Source organism: Mustela nivalis (genome assembly GCF_964662115.1).
Source record: "Mustela nivalis genome assembly, chromosome: X".
NCBI classification, from domain to species: Eukaryota; Metazoa; Chordata; class Mammalia; order Carnivora; family Mustelidae; genus Mustela; species Mustela nivalis.
The window spans coordinates 72,925,955-72,950,900 of record NC_139040.1 but is presented as its reverse complement, the minus strand read 5'-3'; the positions used below and the strand labels follow the sequence as shown (position 1 = coordinate 72,950,900).

At 39.9% G+C, this 24,946-nt stretch overlaps 1 protein-coding gene across 1 annotated transcript in view; it reads left to right on the top strand.

Moving 5' to 3' along the window:
* Positions 1–24,946, top strand: part of HEPH (hephaestin) — a 125,869-nt gene that overhangs the window by 6,301 nt on the left and 94,622 nt on the right. Inside the window, exons 2-7 of the mRNA XM_082715898.1 lie at positions 3,134–3,378; positions 11,795–12,007; positions 12,675–12,857; positions 13,950–14,204; positions 16,191–16,359; positions 17,817–17,953. Of these exons, the coding sequence (XP_082572024.1) occupies positions 3,134–3,378; positions 11,795–12,007; positions 12,675–12,857; positions 13,950–14,204; positions 16,191–16,359; positions 17,817–17,953 (1,202 nt within the window). The remainder of the gene's footprint in view (positions 1–3,133; positions 3,379–11,794; positions 12,008–12,674; positions 12,858–13,949; positions 14,205–16,190; positions 16,360–17,816; positions 17,954–24,946) is intronic.

The window sequence follows — 24,946 nt, the reverse complement described above, 5'->3', positions numbered from 1 at the left end:
CTGTTCTGTTTTGTTTTGTTTTCGGTGAGTTTTCCAGTCTTGTTTTTTGTCCAGAGAAGAATAGATGAATGAGAGAGCAAAGTTTTAAAAGGGTAACAACAACGACCTCAGAAAAAATATATTTACCAAATCAGAAGGGACCCAAACCTGGGGAAAGAAGAAAGGAAAAAAAAAAAAAAAATATATATATATATATATATATATATATATATATATATATATATGTAGGCTGGTTAATAGAACAGAGACAAACACTTGATTTTGGGTTAATTTTGATCTGTTAGAAGAATCTGCCTCCCATAATTTTAAAGAAGGAAAAACTTATATATATTTATATGTATACATATATATGTGTAAGGGTAAACATGTACATGTACATACACATATGTATGTATGTGTAAAACTGATGAAAGGATAGACTATGACTCAAAAGATGAAAATTTAAAAAAAAAGATTTTTGAAAAGGAATTGATAAGTTGGTTGATTTAAAAAAATGAGAATGTCGGGGTGCCTGGATGGCTCAGTGGGTTAAAGCCTCTGCCTTCAGCTTAGGTCATGATTCCAGGGTCCTGGGATCGAGCCCCACATCAGGCTCTCTCTTCAGTGGGGAGGGTGCTTCCTCCTCTCTCTCTGCCTACTTGGGATCTCTGTCTGTCAAATGAATAAATACAATCTAATATATATATATTTAAATGAGAATGTGATTAGGCTGGACATTAAAACAAAGCCATATTCTAGATTTTGGGAATATTTTTGGCTGTTGGAAGAAACTATCCCAAAATTTTAAAGAAAGAAAATCTTACATGTATATAAAAATAAGGTTAAATACAATGAAGGGATAGAATGTGGCTATAAAAATAAAAATTAAAAAACAGATTTTTATTTTTATTTTTTTTAAAAATTTTATTTATTTATTTGACAGATAGAGATCACAGAGAAGCAGGCAGAGAGAGAGAGAGGAAGGGAAACAGGCTCCCTGCTGAGCAGAGAGCCCAATGCGGGACTCGATCCCAGGACCCTGAGACCATGACCTGAGCCGAAGGTAGAGGCTTAACCCACTGAGCTACCCAGGCGCCCCAAAAAAACAGATTTTTAAAAGGCATTGATATGATAAAATGGTTAAAATAGGAATGAGGAAAAAATAGACAAAGGAAAAATAAGGAAATTTTTAAAAATTTAGCTTTGAAAGGCAAAAGAATTATGGGTTGGAGGGACACATAAGTTCTATGTAACTGTATTCCCCTACCACTGGTGTTTTGCGGTTTTCATTGATCAGTAAATTTGGTCTTAGCTGGATGTTTTTTCTGATAATATGGGGGGGGCATTACAGTGGCTGTCAAATATTTTTGCACAATACGGAATTGCAGTTCCCTTGCCAGGGGCCAGACTAAACAATTTGCTCGAGTTTGCTCTCAGTAGATTTTGTTCCCCGAATGCTTTCTGTATAGCTTTGGAGGACAAGAATGAAGATGGCAGCCTCCCAATCTCTGACCCAGAGGAGTCAAGAGCTCAAGGTCCTACTCCTCAGTACATCCTCAGGGAAAAACAATCACTCTTGTATCCCTGTTCTCTCACCACACTCTGTGGTCAGCCAGCCTGTGACCAAGTGTTTCTATCTCTGGCACATGGTCCCACTTGGAATCTCCAAACCCAGCAGATTCCTGAAGTGTGCTCCTGCACTGCCCCTCCTGGTGGAGAAGGGAGAGGGGTCTCCCTGTATCTGCCACTTGTGGGGTCCCTTCTTGAAGAGTGATCTGAAGGTGCCTCATATAATGGTTTAAGGTAATCCTGAGCTGAGTGCCCACTCCTTAGCTCCATCTCTGCAGCTGGCTTCCCCACTCCAAGACTTGGGTGTTTGCCATACTCAGGCACCCCTGGTCTTTCTGTGACCCTGAAGACCCTGAGACCAACTGTCCCAGTGAGGGCTTCACCCCCTGATTAGCCTCTGGAGCAATGTCCCTCAGTGGAACTCACTTCTAAAAGTTCTGATTTTGTGCTCTGCTGATTTACCATTTGCCAGGAGCCGGCCCCTCCCCAACCATGGTCTATCATTCAGTATATTGCCTCAGATTCACTTTTCCACAGGTACTTCCTTCCAGAAAGCAGATGCTTTCCTGTTCATAGAATTGCTTCTATTCTTTTCTTTGATCTCCCATTGAATTTGTAGGTGTTCAGAATGGTTTGATAACTGTCTAACTGAATTTCTGAGACCAGACAAAATTTAGGTCTCCTACTCCTCTGCCGTCTTGCTCCTCCCCCTCCCTATCCCCAATATTTTGAAATAATAGTTAACATCTCTTAAGTTTTTACTGTTTTTCAGGCACTGTCCTAAGCTCTTTATATATTATAATTTTTTTATTCATCATTATTGTGTATGAACTTGGTACTATGATTATGTCCATTTTACAGATGGGAAAATTGTGCTTAAAGTAGTTAAGTAACTGGTTAAAATTCCCACAGATTTTTAAGTAACAATATGGGCATTTAATCACGTCATCCGAGCTCTAGCATTTGTGACCTTAACAGCTATACCATAAGATCTCACATATATAGCAAGATGATGCAAAGTCAGGCCATATAGACTGGGATTTAATCACTTAAAAAGAGTCAGTCCATATTTGATTGTTTCCCCATTACTATATATTAGGTTGAACTGTGTGAAATTGATTTTTTTGGAGGTTAAAAGTGTTCAAATATTAGCATTTTAAATTTTTTTTTATAGTTTTTTATTTATTTGAGATATCGAAAGACACACACACAGAGATAGAGAGAGAGAGAGAGGGAGAAAGCAGGGGAAGGAGCAGAGGGAGAGGGAGAAGCAGACTCCCCACTGAGCAGGGAGCCCATTGCAAGGGTCAACCTCAGGACCCTGGGATCACGACCCAAGCCAAAGGCAGGCACTTAACTGACTAAGCCACCCAGGTGCCCCAATTTTATATGCCTTAATTTAATGCTTCCCATTGTCTAAAAGTTAGACTCTAACCTTCTGTGTTTTGGTCAGTACAATCACATTTTCTCTTGTTTTGCTTTAAACAAAAAGTCGTCATTTTTGGCCAGCTTCTTCTGGAAAAGAACTCTCCAGAGGTTTAAAGATGGTGGCAAAATTTTGAGTCTTTCTCTTCTTCCTTCCCAGAGTAGCTTCCAGCTTCCTAAATTCTGACAAGAACCGCATAGGGAGCAGTTACAAGAAAACCATTTACAAGGAATACAGAGATGGCTCATACATGGATGAAATGGTCCAGCCAGCTTGGTTGGGTTTCTTGGGACCAGTGTTGCAGGCTGAGGTGGGAGATGTCATCCTTATCCACCTGAAGAATTTTGCCTCTCGCCCCTACACCATACACCCCCATGGCGTTTTCTATGAAAAGGACTCAGAAGGTAAATCAGACCACCCTTTCTTTCTCCCTTTCACAATAGATACTGCATTTCTTTTACTAACATTTAAGAGAGAGGAGCTAGGAATGAAAATAGACTTTTTTTCCTCTTTATTGATCTGAGGTGGCAGGGACATTCCCAGAAAAACTGATAACTAATGTTATCACTTCTGCTGTTCATATGTTGTGGTTCTGGAAAAGCCACTTCCCCTCTCTGGGCCTCGTATTTTTCATTAGGTATATGGAGATTCAATCTCTTTTATCATGAAGAATTACTTGAATGACATTTCCATAAAATAATTGGCTGTTCTTTGGAAAGAAGAGAGTGTGCTGTGAATATAAAGGGACACTATTCCAGTATCGTGTCTTCTGAAAGGTCCAAAGGTCCATTACTTTTTCTTAAGAGCAGTTTACTAATATGTATCTCCCACCCAGTGGCTTATAATAATGACGCAACAGTGAGTGACTACTGTATAAAGGGAATCCAGGTTTTGACTGGCCCACTAATTCCTGTATAGCCTTGGACAAGTTAGTTTTCCTGTTTTCTCCTCCATAAAAAGGGTAATTGGACCAACTGATCATTAAGTTGGTTTCATGTTTTTTAATTTAAATTGTACTATAGTTAACGTATAGTGTTGTATTAGTTTCAGATATACAATACAGTGATTCAACAATTCCATACCTCAACTGGTGCTCATCACAAGTTCCCTCCTCAATTTTTATCACCTATTTCACACATCTCCCTACCCACCTCCCCTTGGTAATCGTCAGTTTGTTCTCTGTAGCTAAGAGGTTTATAGCTTTTTCTTGGTTTGTCTTTATTTTTCCCATTTGCTCATTTGATCTATGTCTTAAATTCTACATGTAAGTGAAATTATTTGGTATTTTTCTTTCTCTTACTGACATATTTTGCTTAACATAATACTCTCTAGCTCCACTCACGTCATTGCAAATGGCAAGATTTCATTCTTTTATATGATTAAATTATATTCCATTGTATATATATACACCACACCCTTATCCGTTCATCAATGGATAGACACTTAGCTTGCTTCCATAATTTGGCTATTGTAAATCATGTTGTCATAAACATAGGGGTGTTGGTAGCCCCTCCGAATTAGTATTTTGTATTTTGGAGGGTAAATACCCAGTGGTGTAATTGCTGGATCATAGTGTAGTTCTATTTTTAATGTTAGGAGGAACTTAATTTGGCTTTAGATTACAGGGTGATGGATATTAAGGATGGCTCGTGTTGTGATGTGCACTGGGTATTATACATTACTAATGAATCATTGGACACTACATCAAAAACTAATGTGGCTAACTGAACATTATATATATATATATGTGTGTGTGTGTGTGTGTGTATATATATAATCTTTAAAAAGATTGAAATTGGGTGTGTCAGGCCAAAGCACGCTGCCACGTTGGCTGCAAAGCAGCAGTTCTCCAGAGCCAGCTGGCGCTCCAGGTAGCAGCCACACAGCCCCAGCGCCTCAGTCACCTGCAGGTAGCTGGCGGCCTCCAGTGTGTCTTCCACCGTTTCCATGGACAGCGGCAGCCAGGCCATGTAAATGAAGTCCAGCAAGCGCTGCAGGCTGGCTGCCAACGACACGTGTAGGGGGATCATGCTGGCCCTGGATTCCCGGGTGTGGCTCTTGAACAGAGCTCTGAAGTAGTCGCTGGAACATGGGAGCAGAGACCTATGTGCCTGGAACTCGGTGCCCTCAGCATCCAGCATCACGTCGCACAGGAAGCCCTCAGCGCACAGGGCCTGATAGCCGGAGGAGGAGTCAAGATGGCAGAGAAGTAGCAGGCTGAGACTACTTCAGCTAGCAGGAGATGAGCTAGATAGCTTATCTAAAGATTGCAAACACCTGCAAATCCATCGGCAGATTGAAGAGAAGAAGAAAAGCAATTCTAGAAACAGAAAAACAACCACTTTCTGAAAGGTAGGACTGGCAGAGAAGTGAATCCAAAGCGTCGGGAAGACAGACCCCGGGGGGAAGGGCTGGGTCCCGGCAAGCGGTGGAACAACGGAGCACAAAATCAGGACTTTGAAAAGTCTGTTCCGCTGAGGGACATCGCTCCAGAGGCTAAACTGGGGCAAAGCCCACGTGGGGTCAGCGTGGCCTCAGGTCCCGCAGGGCAGAAGGATCGGGGGTGTCTGAGTGTCGCAGAGCTTGTGGGTATTGGAATGGAAAAGCCTGCTACAGAGACAGAGCTGACAGTAAGCTCACAGCTCGGTGTTACCTTGAACAGGCCACAGGCTAGTGAGCTCAGAGCGCAGCCGGAGGTCAGGCAGACCGGAGTTACTGGGCGCTGTTCTCTGAGGATGCACTGAGGAGTGGGGCCCCGGGCTCTCGGATCCTCTGGGCCAGAGACCAGGAGGCCGCCATTTGTATTCCCTATCTCTGGAACTCTACGGAAAGCGCTCAAGGAACAAAAGCTCCTGAAAGCAAACCTGAGCGGATTACTCAGCCCGGCCCCTGGTAAGGGTGGTGAAATTCCGCCTGTGGCAAAGACACTTGAGATTCACTACAACAGGCCCCTCCACCAGAAGATTAACAAGAAATCCAGCCAAGACCAAGTTCACCTACAAAGGAGTGCGGTTTAATAACAAGGAGAGCAGCACAATTCCAGGGGAGGAGAAAGCAAAGCACGGAACTCATGGCTATGTCCCTGTGACTTTTTAGTCTTGCAGCTAATTTATGTTTTTTTTTTTTCATTTTTTTCTCTTCTTCTGCTAATTTTTTTTAAATTTTACCCTTTTATTTTTTAACGTTTTTTCTTTTTTATACTTTTCTTTATTCATTTTCTTTTTTTAATTCCTTTTTTTCTTTCTCTTTCTTTCTTTCTTTTTGAACCTCTTTTTATCCCCTTTCTCCCCCCTCACGATTTGGGATCTCTTCTGATTTGGTTAAAGCATATTTTCCTGGGGTTGTTGCCACCCTTTTAGTATTTTACTTGCTCCTTTATATACTCTTAGCTGGACAAAATGACAAGGCAGAAAAATTACCCCCCCCCCAAAAAAAAAGAACAAGATGCAGTACTGAAGGCTAGGGACCTAATCAATACAGACATTGGTAATATGACAGATCTAGAGTTCAGAATGACAATTCTCAAGGTTCTAGCTGGGCTCTAAAAAGGCATGGAAGATATTAGAGAAAACCTATCCAGAGATATAAAAGCCCTTTCTGGAGAAATAAAAGAACTAAAATCTAACCAAGTTGAAATCAAAAAAGCTATTAATGAGGTGCAATCAAAAATGGAGGCTCTCACTGCTAGGATAAATGAGGCAGAAGAAAGAATTAGCGATATAGAAGACCAAATGACAGAAAATAAAGAAGCGAGCAAAAGAGGGACAAACAGCTACTGGATCACGAGGGGAGAATTCGAGAGATAAGTGACACCATAAGATGAAACAACATTAGAATCATTGGGATTCCAGAAGAAGAAGAAAGAGAAAGGGGAGCAGAAGGTATACTGGAGAGAATTATTGGGGAGGATTACCCCAAAATGGCAGGGGAACGAGCATCAAAATTCAGGAGGTTCAGGGAATGCCCCTCAAAAGAAATAAGAATAGGCCCACACCCCATCACCTAGCAGTAAAATTTACAAGCCTTAGTGACAGAGAATCCTGAAAGCAGCCCAGGAAAAGAAGTCTGTAACATACAATGGTATAAATATTAGATTGGCAACTGACTTATCCACAGAGACGTGGCAGGCCAGAAAGAGCTGGCATGATGTTTTCAGAGCACTAAACGAGAAAATCATGCAGACAAGAATACTATATCTGGCTTGGCTATCATTGAAAATAGAAGGAGAGATTAAAAGCATCCAGGACAAACAAAAACTGAAAGAATTTGCAAACACCAAACCAGCTCTACAGGAAATATTGAAAGGGGTCCTCTAAGCAAAGAGAGAGCCTACAAGTGGTAGATCAGAAAGGAACAGAGACAATATATAGTAACAGGAACCTTACAGGCAATACAATGGCACTAAATTCATATCTCTCTATAGTTACCCTGAATGTTAATGGGCTAAATGCCCCAATCTAAAGACACAGGGTATCAGAATTGATAAAAAACAAAACCCATCTATATGTTGCCTCCAAGAAACTCATTTTAAGCCCGAAGACTCCTCCAGATTGAAAGTGGGGAGGGGGTGGAAAGGAATTTACCATGCTAATGGACATCAGAAGAAAGCAGGAGTGGCAATCCTTATATCAGATCCATTAGATTTTGAGCCAAAGACTATAATAAGAGATGAGCAAGGACACTAATCATACTCAAAGGGTCTGTCCAACAAGAAGATCTAACAGTTTTAAATATCTATGCGCCCAACGTGGGAGCAGCCAAATATATAAACCAATTAATAACAAAATCAAAGAAACACATCAACAATAATACATTAATAGTAGGGGACTTTAACACTCCCCTCACTGAAATGGACAGATCATCCAAGCAAAAGATCAGTAAGGAAATAAAGGCCTTAAACGACACACTGGACCAGATGGACATCACATATATATTCAGAATATTCCATCCCAAAGCAACAGAATACACATTCTTCTCTAGTGCACATGGAACATTCTCCAGAATAAATCACATCCTCGGTCCTAAGTCAGGACTCAACTGGTATCAAGAGATTGGGATCATTCCCTGCATATTTTCAGATCACAATGCTCTGAAGCTAGAAATCAACCACATGAGGAATTTTGGAAAGAACCCAAATACATGGAGACTAAACAGCATCCTTCTAAAGAATGAATGGGTCAACCGGGAAATTAAAGAACAATTGAAAAAAAAAATCATGAAAACAAATGATTCAAAATTGTGAGACACAACAAAGGCAGTCCTGAGAGGAACATATATAACGGTACAAGCCTTTCTCAAGAAACAAGAAAGGTCTCAGGTACATAACCTAACCCTACACCTAAAGGAGCTGGAGAAAGAACAGGAAAGAAACCCTAAGCCCAGCAGGAGAGGAGAAATTGTAAAGATCACAGCAGAAATCAATGAAATAGAAACCAAAAAAACAATACAGCAAATCAACAAAACTAGGAGCTGGTTCTTTGAAAGAATTAATAAAATTGATAAACCCTTGGCCAGACTTATCAAAAAGAAAAGAGAACGGACCCAAATAAATAAAATCATGAATGCAAGAGGAGAGATCACAACTAACACAAAGAAATACAAACTATTATAAGAACATACTATGAGCAACTCTACGCCAATAAATTTGACAATCTGGAAGAAGTGGATGCATTGCTAGAAACATATAAACTACTACAACTCAACCAGGAAGAAATAGAAAGCCTGAACAGACCCATAACCAGGAAGGAGATTGAAACAGTCCTTAAAAATCTCCAAACAAACAAAAGCCCAGGGCCAGATGGCTTCCCGGGGGAATTCTACCAAACATTTAAAGAAGAACTAATTCCTATTCTCCTGAAACTGTTCCAAAAAATAGAAATGGAAGGATAACTTCCAAACTCATTTTATGAGGCCAGCATCACCTTGATCCCAAAACCAGACAAGGATCCCATCAAAAAAGAGAGCTATAGACCAATATCCTTGCTGAACAGAGATGCGAAAATTCTCACCAAAATACTAGTCAATAGGATTCAACAGTACATTAAAAGGATTATTCACCACGACCAAGTGGGATTTATTCCAGGGCTGCAAGGTTGGTTCAACATCCGCAAATCAGTCAATGTGATACAGCACATCAATAAAAGAAAGAACAAGAGCCATATGATACTCTCAATAGATGCTGAAAAAGCATTTGACAAAGTGCAGCATCCCTTCCTGATCAAAACTCTTCAAAGTGTAGGGATAGAGGGCACATACCACAATATCATCAAAGCCATCTATGAAAAACCTACTTCAAATATCATCCTCAATGGAGAAAACCTGAAAGCTTTTCTGCTAAGGTCAGGAACATGGCAGGGATGTCCACTTTCACCACGGCTATTCAACATAGTACTAGAGGTCCTAGCCTCAGCAATCAGACAACAAAAGGAAATTAAAGGCATCCAAATCGGCAAAGAAGAAGTCAAGTTATCACTCTTCGCAGATGATATGATCCTATATGTGGAAAACCCAAAAGACTCCACTCCAAAACTGCTAGAACTTGTCCAGGAATTCAGTAAAGTGTCAGGATATAAAATCAATGCACAGAAATCAGTTGCATTTCTCTACACCAACAACAAGACATAAGAAAGAGAAATTAAGGAGTCAATCCCATTTACAATTGCACCCCAAACCATAAGATACCTAGGAATAAACCTAACCAAAGAGGCACAGAATCTATACTCAGAAATCTATAAAGTACTCATGAAAGAAATTGAGGAAGACACAAAGAAATGGAAAAATGTTCCATGCTCCTGGATTAGTAGAATAAATATTGTGAAAATGTCTATGCTACCTAAAGCAATCTACACATTTAATTCAATTCCTATCAAAGTATCATCCATCTTTTTCAAAGAAATGGAACAAATAATTCTAAAATTTATGTGAAACTAGAAAAGACCTCGAATACCCAAAGGGATATTAAAAAAGAAAGCCAAAGTTGGTGGTATCACCATTCCGGCCTGCAGGCTCTATTACAAAGCTATCATCATCAAGACAGCATGGTACTGGCACAAAAACAGACAAATAGATCAATGGAACAGAATAGAGAGCCCAGAAATAGACCCTCAACTCTATGGTCAAATAATCTTTGACAAAGCTGGATAGAATGTCCAATGGAAAAAAGACAGCCTCTTCAATAAATGGTCTGGGAAAATTGGACAGCCACATGCAGAAAAATGAAATTGGACCATTTCCTTACAAAACACACAGAAATAGACTCAAAATGGATGAAGCACCTCAATGTGCAAAAGGAATCCATCAAAACCCTTGAGGAGGACACATACAGCAACCTCTGCGACCCTAGCCGCAGCAGCATCTACCTAGGAACATCGCCAAAGGCAAGGGAAGCAAGGGCAAAAATGAACTATTGGGATTTCATCAAGATCAAAACTTTTGCAGAGCAAAGGAAACAGTTAACAAAATCAAAAGACAACTGACAGAATTGGAGAAGATATTTGTATACGACATATCAGATAAAGGACTAGTGTCCAAAATCTATAAAGAACTTAGCAAACTCAACACCCAAAGAACAAATAATCCAATCAAGAAATGGGCAGAGGACATGAGCAGGCATTTCTGCAAAGAAGACATCCAGATGGCCAACAGACACATGAAAAAGTGCTCCATATCACTCGGCATCAGGGAAATAGAAATCAAAACCACAATGAGATAACACCTCACACCAATCAGAATGGCTAAAATCAACAAGTCAGGAAATGACAGATGCTGGCGAGGATGCGGAGAAAGGAGAACCCTCCTACACTGTTGGTGGGAATGCAAGCTGGTGTAACCACTCTGGAAAACAGCATGGAGAGAGTTTCCTCAAAATGTTGAAAATAGAACTGCCCTATGACCCAGCAATTGCACTACTGGGTATTTACCTTAAATATACAAATGTAGTGATCCAAAGGGGCACGTGCACCCGAATGTTTATAGCAGCAACGTCCACAGTAGCCAAACTGTGGAAAGAACCTAGATGTCCATCAAACGATGAATGGATCACGAAGATGTGGTATATATACACAATGGAATACTATGCAACCATCAAAAGAAATGAAATCTTGCCATTCGCGACAACATGGATGGAACTAGAGCGTATCATGCTTAGCGAAATAAGTCAAGCAGAGACAGACAACTATCATATGATCTCTCTGATATGAGGAAGTGGTGATGCAGCATGGGGGCTTAAGTGGGTAGGAGAAGAATCAATGAAACAAGATGGGATTGGGGGGAGACAAACCATAATGGACTCAATCCCCAAAACAAACTGAGGTTTGCTGGGGGGAGGGGGTTTGGGATAAGGGGGGTGGAATTATGGACATTGGGGAGGATATGTGCTTTGGTGAGTGCTGTGAAGTGTGTAAACCTGGCGATTCACAGACCTGTACCCCTGGGGATAAAGATCTATGTTTATAAAAAATAAAAAAATTAAAAAAGAAAAAAGATTGAAATTCTGTAATTGCTTTCTGTTTTCCAAAGTGAGTGCTTGATGGGGGGGATTCTGTTTTCTTTCTCACTTCTGTGCCACTGGTTTTATACTAGGATACTACTGGATCAGGCTGTGAAGCACTTTCCATGGCCATGGCTCCTTCTCCAATGGTTGTCACCTTTCTACCCATTGTTGATGTGAGGTCTGGGATTCTTCAGCTGCATATTACCTGAATGTGTATCCTCAGGTTGTGAGGGCCACTGTCCCATATGTCAGCCCTCTCTTGGCTTCTATATGTGCCAGGCTCCCTCTCACTCACCCTGAGACTGGGCATGTACAATTTCATTTTCTAGGCTCTTTATACCCAGATGGCTCCTCTGGTCGGTTAAAAGCTGATGACTCTGTTCCTCCGGGAGGCAGTCACATTTACAACTGGACCATTCCAGAAGGACATGCACCCACTGATGCTGACCCAGCATGCCTCACCTGGATCTACCATTCTCATGTAGATGCTCCACGAGACATTGCAACTGGCCTCATTGGACCCCTTATCACATGTAAAAGAGGTACAGGCCTCACAGGGATCTATTGAGATGCAGTGTGGGATATCTACAGGAAACAGTGATGTAGCTGAATCACTTACATACTAAACAGCAACCTGAATGCATGTTAATTCAGTGCCCTTGTTTATTAGCAGGAATAAACCCTGCTAAATTTTTTCCACTATTTTCCCTACTTCATTACCTTTTAAAATTTTTGATAGTTTCTCAATTTCATTTTAAAACCTCGAGGTAGTAATTATGGGAGTCAAATCACAGAAACAAAGTGTGTGATAGGAGTTTAAGTATGGTTTGGATCAAAAGTGTAGCCATCGGGATCAGGAGAGTACTGGGGAACTTCGTTGGACATATGGTATGTTTAAGTATTGTCAGACTTGGAAGACCTGGGTGTTGTAGGAGAATGGTTAGATTAAGGCCCTGGGTTGAAGATACAGGCAGGTATGGTGGGTGGAAATTAGTCTAGGTCCTATACATCCAATCTTCAAGTCCTAGGCTCAACTGAATTGTGTTTAACTGGGGAAATAGAAATTAGGGGCAGAAGACCTTATCTGCTTTTCTGTTGACAAAAGACTCCTAAGGCCCCATCTTTCTATTTACTTTCATGAGTACCCCTTGAAGGTTGCTGGTACTAAGGAGAGAAGGTTCTCAAAAGCACATTTCTTACTTACTCTAGGTACTCTAGATGAGAATTCCCCTCGAAAGCGGAAGGATGTGGATAATGATTTCTTCCTGTTCTTCAGTGTGGTAGATGAGAACCTTAGCTGGCATATTGATGAGAACATTCTCACTTACTGCTCAGATCCTACCTCAGTAGACAAAGAAGATGCAGCCTTTCAGGAAAGCAATAGGATGCACGGTGAGCTGGGAGAGGGTGGCCACGCCATGACAGTAAAGACTGATGGAAGGTTTACATTGGGCCTAGCATTTGGTGGGTACTTCCATATATCTCATAAGAACTAAAAGTAGTAGGTACCTCTTTCCTGTTTTTAGCCCTCACAGGAACTAGGTACTAGTTAAGTACTAGGTAAAATTTCCTTGTTTTTCCTATGAGGAAATTGAGGCTCCAGGATTACAGAGCAGAAAAAAAAAATGCACAGCTAAAATTCCAACACTGGTCTGTCTCACTGCAGAGAGGTGCTCTTGCCATTAGGTATCTTGCCTAGGTTATTGATTTCAAAGTCATGTACTTTATTCCCAGTCCCTCAGGGTGAAGGTTGCCCCCTGATATAGTTAGTCAGTACTTCTTTGTCCTATAAAGTTTGGGATAAATACCATCTTTTGGGGGGAAAATTGTTGGCTGTAAGGAAGTTGTTTACTGCAATTAAATTTAAAACAAACTAAAGACACAAAAGCCCCGAGGCATGGGTAGATAACTGATTTTAGTAGTACAAACAAATTGATTTTATTTTCAGTTTAATTAAGAAAGAAATTTATGTCCCTTTGGTGCCAGAGATGGTCTCAAAGCCAGGCAATCCCAAAGGAAGGTGAAAAGTCAGAGGGAAGATGTAAAGGATGGTTTCAACAGTTCCAACTTCTCTGGGATTTTACGCAAATTACCTTTGATAACCATGGTAATTAGCTAACTTGAAAATTATCCTATGGAAATTTCAGAAGGAAATTGGCCTGGAAGGGAAGAATAACTTGCAAAACAAACCCCATTCATTAGAAAGCTTCCTCATATTGCTGAATTGGAATCTTGGTTCTACTACTTAACAGCTCTGTGGCCTTGGGAGAGAAGTAAATTCACTTCTCTGCGCCTTGGTTGCTTCACTCTTTGCTTGAGATCAATGATATCTGCCTATTTTACCAGGCTGTTTAGGAGATTTTAAATTAAATAAGGTATATAGTCAGTACAGTATGTTTTTAAAAAAAATTCATCTGAATGGATGGCAGACGGCAAATCTCCCATCTCCTAACTCTGATATTTTCTTTGCATTTTCCTTTGTAGCAATCAATGGCTTTGTCTTTGGGAACTTACCAGATCTAAGCATGTGTACACAGAAGCGTGTGGCATGGCACTTATTTGGCATGGGCAATGAAGTAGATGTCCACACAGCTTTCTTTCACGGGCAGATACTGACCATCAGGGGCCACCGCACTGATGTGGCTCACATCTTTCCAGCCACCTTTGTGACTGCTGAGATGGTGCCTCAGGAACCTGGCATATGGTTGATTAGCTGTCAAGTGAACAGTCACTTGCAAGGTGAGATCCAACATATTTGACACTTGAAGTATAGAACGGAGATGGCATTAATAATCATCAGGAGCTGAAGCCATAAGATAGGTCTTTCAGATGAGCCAGCTAGACATAAAGGATGAAATATTAGATTGCAATTTGGGGACCTAGCCAGATTTTCCCCTGGATCAGCCATTAACTTGCAGGGCAACCTCAGGAACATTTCTCTGGGTTTTATCTCTCTCATCTCTAACATAAGATGGTATAGAGATGGATAATCAGATTTTTAAATTGTTCTTCTTTGCTCAGAATGCTTAGGAATTAAGACCTGGAGGTATTTTCTGCTAATTAAATGGAGGGAAGGAGAGACTGAAGAAGATGAAGCCTTCTTTGGGAGATCATAGAGTCTTGTGGGCAAATAGTGACACTCCAGTTGGGACCCAATAGTAATAGGGGCAGAAGGTTTGTGTTTTGACAGTGAAAATTTTTGAAGTAATGGCATAGTGCATCTAGGAACCTCAGAGGAGAGGCAGAATGTATGAGACAATGAAAAGAATACTAGGCAAGAGATTAGAAGATTGGAGTTATTAGCTCTCTGAAAACCTTACTGTATGACTTTGTATAAGTCCCTTCCCATGTATAAGCCTCATTTGCCACACCTGTAAAATGAGGGGTTTGGTCTAAATAATCACTAAGACCCTTGTTAGCTCTTAATTTCTAGAATTATTTGATATACAATAAATTAGGTAGGGATTTGAGGTAAGGAGTTGTAGACTAGTAGGATAATGAGTCCGTGGTGGTAGGTTTGAACAACAGAGGCCACTTACCCATGCTCCATGATCCAGGGCTCTCCCTTGGTCCTAAAGATACCTGGGTAAGAGGGTATGAATGAATATAAATGGGGGTTAGGGGTGCAGCACAATAGTGAAACAAATATGGGTCTTAGGGTTTGCCAGATAAGCCTGAATTCAAATCTTCATTCTACCAGTGGTTTAATTAACTTTGGTAACTCATATAGCTTCTCTGAAAGAAGAAAATGTGCTTTTAAATTTGGCGTTAAAAAATAGGAGATTAAGCCTCAGTTTCACCACTGACTAGTCGTTTAGATTTGGGCAAGTTATTTAACCTCTCTGATCTTTTGCTTTCTTCATCTGCAAGAGGGGACATTAAAAGTCTATTTCACATGATGGTTATGAGGATTGAAGGATATATAAAGCACCTGGCTCAAGGCTTGGCATGTAGCACATATTTAACAAAAGAATGATATTAATTTTTCCTCCTTTTTTTAACCTCAAATTTCTAATTTGCAATTTTCAAGTTTTCTTGGGATGATGTGAGACTCAAACGTCTCACCTCAAATAGTATTCTTGAATGACCTATGTAAGTTGCCAAGAAAATACAAGGCAGTATCATCTATTATCCCCATGCCTTGATGTACATTTTTCCACATTTGGAGGTACTATTTAGAATGCAAATTTTCCTGACATTCCCAAGTCTGAAGTTTCATTGCCACGTATAGAAATTGTTCCATTATTTGGGGAGCTTCCCACTTTACTTACTCCTTAACTTACTCCCTTTTTTTCCCCCTTATTCCCCCTTTTTAAAATGTGGTGCTTCTACCAGTCCAGTGTGATAGACATCCCTATTCTCTCATTTACAAAACAGGGGTTAAAGCTCAACTCTAGGAAGTGACTGGCCAAAAGTCCTACAGAAATTGATAACAATTAGACTGGAACCCAAGTGTTCTGAGTTCAAACGCTACAATTGTTGCTACAATGTAAGCCTTTTGCAGAAGCAGGAATGACGATCTGGTAAATGAGTCAGTTGTGGTTAGCAGGTAAAGGTACTTGAATTCTCACATAGCCTCCCTTTCTCTTAGCTAGGTTCTTGAGGAGTGAGAGAAAGTGGCCTAGTGAAATGTGGGAGGGAAAAACATTAGAATGGAAAAGATGGGTCATCTGGCTACAAAACCTGTTGGGTGGAATGGAGCCAGCCTTGATGTTTTTCCTCCAGATGGCATGCAAGCACTCTACAAGGTCAAATCTTGCTCCACGACCTCTCCTATGAACCAACTCACAGGCAAAGTTCGGCAGTACTTCATTGAGGCCCATGAGATTCTATGGAACTATGGCCCAATGGGGCATGATGGGAGTACTGGGAAGAATTTGAGGGAACCAGGCAGGTAAGAGACAGTGAACTTCCTCCCCCTCCCTTGGGCCCAGCCCAACACCTATTAATTACTACCTCTCAAATCTCTCACTTCACTTGGGGGTTGCAATCATTGTCTGCTTGGACTTGTATAACAACTGTTAGCCAAATTCTTGTGGTCCCCTAGAGAGTGTGCTCTTGAATTTCTGTAGGGTTATGTCATATCCTCAGCAAAGGGTTCAAGCACAGTTTGAGATAGCTTCTGCTATGATCCCAGGCTTCATTAAGAAAATAAGACCCAAAAGAAGCCAGAAGAGTTGAAAAGGCATTTATCCAACTCTCCTTTATTTTACTCATTGTTTACCTCATTTCCCCTTCCTTACTTTTCTATAATATGAAAGAGGCATTTGATCAGGAGTATAAAAAGCATTCAGAGAAATACAGGAAGAGCAGGAGCAACCTACCTTGTAGCCATTCCATTATCATCCTTTTAGAGTTATTTCTCCAAATTTTCCTGTCTCATCCATTACTCAGATGTAGGCAAAATAAGGTAGAAGATTAGTTCCCTATTCAGACACTAGGTCTTAAGTTATAATGACTCACTGGGCTATCAATGATTTGTGGTCTTTTACAGAAGAGGTACTTAGTAAAAGACTAGGAGAATTTGGGGAGGAATATTCTAGGGAACCCATCATATTTATTCTTCCAGTAAGAAATAATGGGATGAATCTGAGGAAACCATAAGCAAATAAGGACTTGGGTCTCAGCATAGCTTCTAGAAATATCCCAACTGTGCTTGCTAATTTAGCAGGCTTTCATTTTGAAATGAAGAATATTTTTTAAAAGATTTTATTTATTTATTTGAGTGATACAGAGAAAGAAAGCACAAGCAGAAGGAGGGGCAGAAGGAGGGGGAAAAGCAGACCGCTGGCTGAGGGCCGAGCCAAACACAAGACTCAATCCCAGGACCCTGAGATCATGACCTGAACTGAAATCGGTTGCTTAATTGACTGACCCACCCAGGTGCCCTGAAATGAAATATATATATATATATATATTTTTTTTTTTTAATTAAGGCGAGAAATGATCTTGACTACTTGAGGATGATTAGGACAGACGTAAGGCTGTTTAACTTCAGAGGGCAGAACTGGTCCCATTGTCTGAAATTTACAAGAGAAGATTTTAGCCTACTATAAAAAAGAACTTCAACCATTAAAACTATCCAACAGTAAGAGGAATTGCTTTCTTCGAAATAAAGTCTCTTGACTTTTGAAAAATTCAAGACTTGACAATTTCTCCACATCCTTGAGACTCTGTGTATTTCTTATTAGTGGTGCCATCAAAGGAGATATCTTCATTGGGTGGAATTTAACCTGGAGGATCTCTGAGGTTCTTCCTAAATATCTATAACTTGATGAGACTGAGGATGAGATGGGGATCTATTTGAGACACAATTAAGTCATGTAACATTTGCTTTTTTTTATATGCCAGTGGCTCAGATAAATTCTTCCAGAAGAGTTCCAGTCGGATTGGGGGCACTTACTGGAAAGTCCGATATGAAGCCTTCCGAGATGAGACATTCCAGGAAAAGGTGGAGCTGGAGGAAAATAAGCATCTTGGAATCCTGGGTGAGGAATCTTTAACTTATGAAATTCATTGACTGGAACCTGAGAACTGGAGAGGGTTTAGAAACTGGAGCCTGGGGGTACCTCAGAGGTACACTTGAAACAGGCATCTCTCAAACTGAGTTCCAAGGGATAAGTGTTTGGTGGAAAAAAGTCTGAATGTGTTTGCCAAATACTAGGTTAAATGTGGTCAAATAGTATTCTTTGCTGCAGAGCTTCTCAGAGACTTGTATTTATTTTTGTTCATCAAAAATATCCAAGATGGGAATAGAGTATGTAAAATTTATCATATTTAATTACTGAAACTTTAATTAGTGAGCATCTTTTGGTAGCACTGCTATACAGATTTCACTTTTAGAAGGGCTTCTTCAGGTGTATTTCTGAAAATCTATTTAACGCAGTAAGATTGTCCAGGTTCTTGGCAATATGAGGCCAGGAACAGATCGACATTATATGCAGACATGCTTGCTGTAGTGAGGGATGCAGTACAAAGCTTAAAACCTGGTCTTGGATAAGGTTCCCAGCAGCACAGATTTGTGTAAAGCACAGTATTGAAAGGATAGAGCAAAGTTTCGTGTGGTTTAGCCACTTGGTAGAGCCAGGAAGTAAAATACATTAGATGGAAGAAAATTTTGGTAATGGAAGTAATGTAATTGGCATGTTCTGGGAATAAGTGTGTGACAGTTGATTCTAGGAGATCTGAATATGGACAATAGGCCTTACATCTGCCAGACAGGAAGATATAAAGAGCAGAAAACCACTTTGGGAAAGATGGCAGACAGTGACTATTAAGCTATCATTAGCTGGTTTACAGTATGAGTCTCAGTATTTTTTTATTCTTCAATATTTTTATTGGGGCAAAATACACATAACATAAAATTTACCATCTTAACCATTTTAGTGTACACTCCAGTGGCATTAAATACCTTCATAATGTTGTGTAACTATCACCACCATCCATCTTTATAACTCTTTCCATTTTACAAAACTGAAACTCTATACCTACCTCTGTATCTACAATACCTTCTCATTCTTCCCTCCCCCTCAATCCTGGCAACAACCATTCAACTTTCTGTCTATATGATTTTGACTACTCTAAGTATCTCATATAAGAGGAATCATACAATATTTGTCTTTCTGTGACCAGCTGATTTCACTTAGCATAAAGTCTGCAAGTGTCATCCATATTGCAACATATACAGAATTTCCTCCTTTTCCCTTAGCATCATCCCCATGCCTTTATTGTTTTACTAAAATTTTAAATTTTAATTACAATATAGTTAACAGACAGTGTTATATTAGTATCAGGTGAACAATAGTGATTCAACAATTCCATACATCATCTGGTGCTCATCAAGACAAGTGTCCTCTTTAGTCACCATCACTTTTTTTCTCTAACCATCCATCTCCTCTCATCTGGTAACCATCAGCTTGTTTTCTATTGTTAAGAGTGTATTTCTTGGTTTCTCATTCTCTCTCTTTCCATTGTTCCCTTGTTTTGTTTCTTCAATTCCACATATGAGGGAGATCATATCATATTTGTCTTTCTTTGATTGATTTATTTAATTTTGCCTTATAATCTCTAGCTCCATTTATGCTCTTGCAAATCACAAGATTCCATTCTTTTTCATGGATTAATAATATCCCACGGTATGTTCATATTTTGCGTATCCAATCAGACATTATTGGACACTTGTATTGCTTCCATGTTTTACTTATGGGAAATAATGCTACCATGAATATGGATATGCTTTTGACACGTGCTTTGTTTACCTTTCAATATAGTCACAGAAGTGGAAATTCTGAGTCCTATCATAATTTTACTTAATTTTTTAAAATTTTTAAAAATTTTTTATAAATATACATTTTTATACCAGGGGTACAGGTCTGTGAATCGCCCGGTTGACACACTTTACAGCACTCACCAATGCACATACCCTCCCTAATGTCCATAACCCCAACCCCCTTCTCCCAACCCCCTCCCCCCAGGAACCCTCAGTTTGTTTTGTGAGAATAAGAGTCACTTATGGTTTGTCTCCCTCCCAATCCTATCTTGTTTCATTGATTCTTCTCCTACCCACTTAAGCTCCCATGTTGCATCACCACTTCCTCATATCAGGGAGATCATATGATAGTTGTCTTTCTCTGCTACACTTATTTCGTTAAGCATGATACGATCTAGTTCCATCCATGTTGTCCCAAATGGAAAGATTTCATTTTTTGATGCCTGCATAGTATTCCATTGTGTATATATACCACTTCTTCTTTATCCATTCATCCATTGATGGACATCTAGGTTCTTTCCATAGCTTGGCTATTGTGGACATTGCTGCTATAAACATTCGGGTGCACGTGCACCTTCAGATCACTACGTTTGTATCTTTAGGGTAAATACCCAGTAGTGCAATTGCTGGGTCATAGGGCAGTCCTATTTTCAATATTTTGAGGAACCTCCATGCTGTTTTCCAGAGTGGTTGCACCAGCTTGCATTCCCACCAACAGTGTAGGAGGGTTCTCCTTTCTCCGCATCCTCGCCAGCATCTGTCATTTCCTGACATGTTGATTTTAGCCATTCTGACTGGTGTGAGGTGATATCTCTTTGTGGTTTTGATTTGCATTTCCCTGATGCCGAGTGATATGGAGCACATTTTCATGTGTCTGTTGGCCATCTGGATGTCTTCTTTGCAGAAATGTCTGTTCATATCGTCTGACATTTCTTGATTGGATTATTTGTTCTTTGGGTGTTGTTTTGTTGGGTTTGCTAAGTTCTTTATAGATTTTGGACACTAGTCCTTTATCTGATAGGTCGTTTGCAAATATCTTCTCCCATTCTGTCAGTTGTCTTATGATTTTGTTAACTGTTCCTTTGCTGTGCAAAAGCTTTTGATCTTGATGAAATCCCAATAGTTCATTTTTGCCCTTGCTTCCCTTGCCTTTGGCCATGTTCCTAGGAAGATGTTACTGTGGCTGAGGTCGAAGAGGTTGCTGCCTGTGTTCTCCTCATGGATTTTGATGGATTCCTTTCGCACATTGAGGTGTTTCATCCACTTTGAGTCTATTTTCGTGAGTGGTGTAAGAAAATGGTCTAATTTCATTTTTCTGCATGTGGCTGTCCAATTTCCCCAATACCATTTATTAAAGAGGCTGTCTTTTTTCCATTGGTCATTCTTTCCAGCTTTGTCGAAGATTAGTTGACCATAGAGTTGAGGGTCTATTTCTGGGCTCTCTATTCTGTTCCATTGATCTATTTGTCTGTTTTTGTGCCAGTACCATGCTGTCTTGATGATGACAGCTTTTCTTTTTCTTTTTTAATTTTTTATTTTTTATAAACATATATTTTTAAACCCAGGGGTACAGGTCTGTGAATCAACAGGTTTACACACTTCACAGCACTCACCAAAGCACATACCCTCCCCAATGTCCATAATCCCACCCTCTTCTCCCAACCCCCCTTCCCCCAGCAAACCTCAATTTGTTTTGTGAGATTAAGAGTCCCTTATGGTTTGTCTCCCTCCCAATCCCATCTTGTTTTATTGATTCTTCTTCTACCCACTTAGCCCCCATGTTGCATCACCACTTCCTCATATCAGGGAGATCATATGATAGTTGTCTTTGTCTGCTACACTTATTTCGCTAAGGGTGATACGCTCTAGTTCCATCCATGTTGTTGCAAATGGAAAGATTTCATTTCTTTTGATGGCTGCATAGTATTCCACTGTATATATGCACCACATCTTCTTTATCCATTCATCTGTTGATGGACATCTAGGTTCTTTCCAGAGTTCGGCTATTGTGGACATTGCTGCTATAAACATTCGGGTGCACGTGCCCCTTTGGATCACTACATTTGTATATTTAGGGTAAATACCCAGTAGTGCAATTGCTGGGTCATAGGGCAGTTCTATTTTCAACATTTTGAGGAACCTCCATGCTGTTTTCCAGAGAGGCTGCACCAGCTTGCATTCCCAACAACAGTGTAGGAGGGTTCCCCTTTCTCCGCATCCTCGCCAGCATCTGTCATTTCCTGACTTGTTGATTTAAGCCATTCTGACTGGTGTGAGGTGATATCTCTTTGTGGTTTTGATTTGTATTTCCCTGATGCCAAGTGATATGGAGCACATTTTCATGTGTCTGCTGGCCATCTGGATGTCTTCTTTGTAGAAATGTCTGCTCATGTAATCTGCCCATTTCTTGATTGGATTATTTGTTCTTTGGGTGTTGAGTTTGCTAAGTTCTTTATAGATTTTGGACACTAGTCCTTTATCTGATAGGTCGTTTGCAAATATCTTCTCCCATTCTGTCAGTTGTCTTTTGATTTTGTTAACTGTTTCCTTTGCTGTGCAAAAGCTTTTGATCTTGATGAAATCCCAATAGTTCATTTTTGCTTTTGCTTCCCTTGCCTTTGGTGATGTTCCTAGTAAGATGTTGCTGAGGCTGAGGTCACAGAGTTTGCTGCCTGTGTTCTCCTCAAGGGTTTTGTTGGATTCCTTTCGCACATTGAGGTGCTTCATCCATTTTGAGTCTATTTCCGTGTGTGATGTAAGGAAATGGTCCAATTTCATTTTTCTGCATGTGGCTGTCCAATTTTCCTAGACCATTTTTTGAAGAGGCTGTCTTTTTTCCATTGGACATTCTTTCCAGCTTTGTAGAAGATTATTTGACCATAGAGTTGTGGGTCTATTTCTGGGCTCTCTATTCTGTTCCATTGATCTATGTGTCTGTTTTTGTGCCAGTACCATGCTGTCTTGATGATGATAGCTTTGTAATAGAGCCTGATGTCCGGAATGGTGATACCACCAACGTTGGCTTTCTTTTTCAATATCCCTTTGGATATTCGAGGTCTTTTCTAGTGTCACATAAATTTTAGAATTATTTGTTCCATTTCTTTGAAAAAGATGGATGATACTTTGATAGGAATTGAATTAAATGTGTAGATTGCTTTAGGTAGCATAGACATTTTCACAATATTTATTCTTCCAATCCAGGAGCGTGGAACATTTTTCCATTTCTTTGTGTCTTCCTCAATTTCTTTCATGAGTACTTTATAGATTTCTGAGTATAGATTCTGTGCCTCTTTGGTTAGGTTTATTCCTAGGTATCTTATGGTTTGGGGTGCAATTGTAAATGGGATTGACTCCTTAATTTCTCTTTCTTCTGTCTTGCTGTTCGTGTAGAGAAATGCAACTGATTTCTGTGCATTGATTTTATATCCTGACACTTTACTGAATTGCTGGACAAGTTCTAGCAGTTTTGGAGTGGAGTCTTTTGGGTTTTCCACATATAGTATCATATCATCTGTGAAGAGTGATAACTTGACTTCTTCTTTACCGATTTGGATGCCTTTAATTTCCTTTTGTTGTCTGATTGCTGAGGCTAGGACTTCTAGTACTATGTTGAATAGCAGTGGTGATAATGGACATCCCTGCCGTGTTCCTGACCTTAGCGGAAAAGCTTTCAGGTTTTCTCCATTGAGGATGATATTTGCAGTGAGTTTTTCATAGATGGCTTTGATGATATTGAGGTATGTGCCCTCTATCCCTACACTTTGAAGAGTTTTGATCAGGAAGGGATGCTGCACTTTGTCAAATGCTTTTTCAGCATCTATTGAGAGTATCATATGGCTCTTGTTCTTTCTTTTATTGATGTGCTGTATCACATTGACTGATTTGCAGATGTTGAACCAACCTTGCAGCCCTGGAATAAATCCCACTTGGTCGTGGTGAATAATCCTTTTAATGTACTGTTGAATCCTATTGACTAGATTTTTGGTGAGAATTTTTACATCTCTGTTCATCAAGGATATTGGTCTATAGCTCTCTTTTTTGAGGGGATCCTTGTCTGCTTTTGGGATCAAGGTGATGCTGGCCTCATAAGTTGAGTTTGGATGTTTTCCTTTCATTTCTATTTTTTGGAACAGTTTCAGGAGAATAGGAATTAGTTCTTCTTTAAATGTTTGGTAGAATTCCCCCGGGAAGCCATCTGGCCCTGGGCTTTTGTTTGTTTGGAGATTTTTAAGGACTGTTTCAATCTCCTTCCTGGTTATGGGTCTGTTCAGGCTTTCTATTTCTTCCTGGTTGAGTTGTGGTAGTTTATATGTTTCTAGCAATGCATCCACTTCTTCCAGATTGTCAAATTTATTGGCGTAGAGTTGCTCATAGTATGTTCTTATAATAGTTTGTATTTCTTTGTGTTAGTTGTGATCTCTCCTCCTGCATTCATGATTTTATTTATTTGGGTCCTTTCTCTTTTCTTTTTGATAAGTCTGGCCAAGGCTTTATCAATTTTATTAATTCTTTCAAAGAACCAGCTCCTAGTTTTGTTGATTTGCTGTATTGTTTTTTTGGTTTCTATTTCATTGATTTCTGCTCTGATCTTTACGATTTCTCTTCTCCTGCTGGGCTTAGGGTTTCTTTCCTGTTCTTTCTCCAGCTCCTTTAGGTGTAGGGTTAGGTTGTGTACCTGAGACCTTTCTTGTTTCTTGAGAAAGGCTTGTACTGCTATATATGTTCCTCTCAGGTCTGCCTTTGTTGTGTTCCACAGATTTTGAATCAATTGTTTCCATGATTCATTTTCAATTGTTCTTTAATTTCCCGGTTGACCCATTCATTCTTTAGAAGGATGCTGTTTAGTCTCCATGTATTTGGGTTCTTTCCAAAATTCCTCATGTGGTTGAGTTCTAGCTTCAGAGCATTGTGATCTGAAAATATGCAGGGAATGATCCCAATCTTTTGATACCAGTTGAGTCCTGACTTAGGACCGAGGATGTGATTTATTCTGGAGAATATTCCATGTGCACTAGAGAAGAATGTGTATTCTGTTGCTTTGGGATGGAATATTCTGAATATATTTGTGATGTCCATCTGGTCCAGTGTGTCGTTTAAGGCCTTTATTTCCTTGCTGATCTTTTGCTTGGATGCTCTGTCCATTTCAGTGAGGGGAGTGTTAAAGTCCCCTACTATTATTGTATTATTGTTGATGTGTTTCTTTGATTTTGTT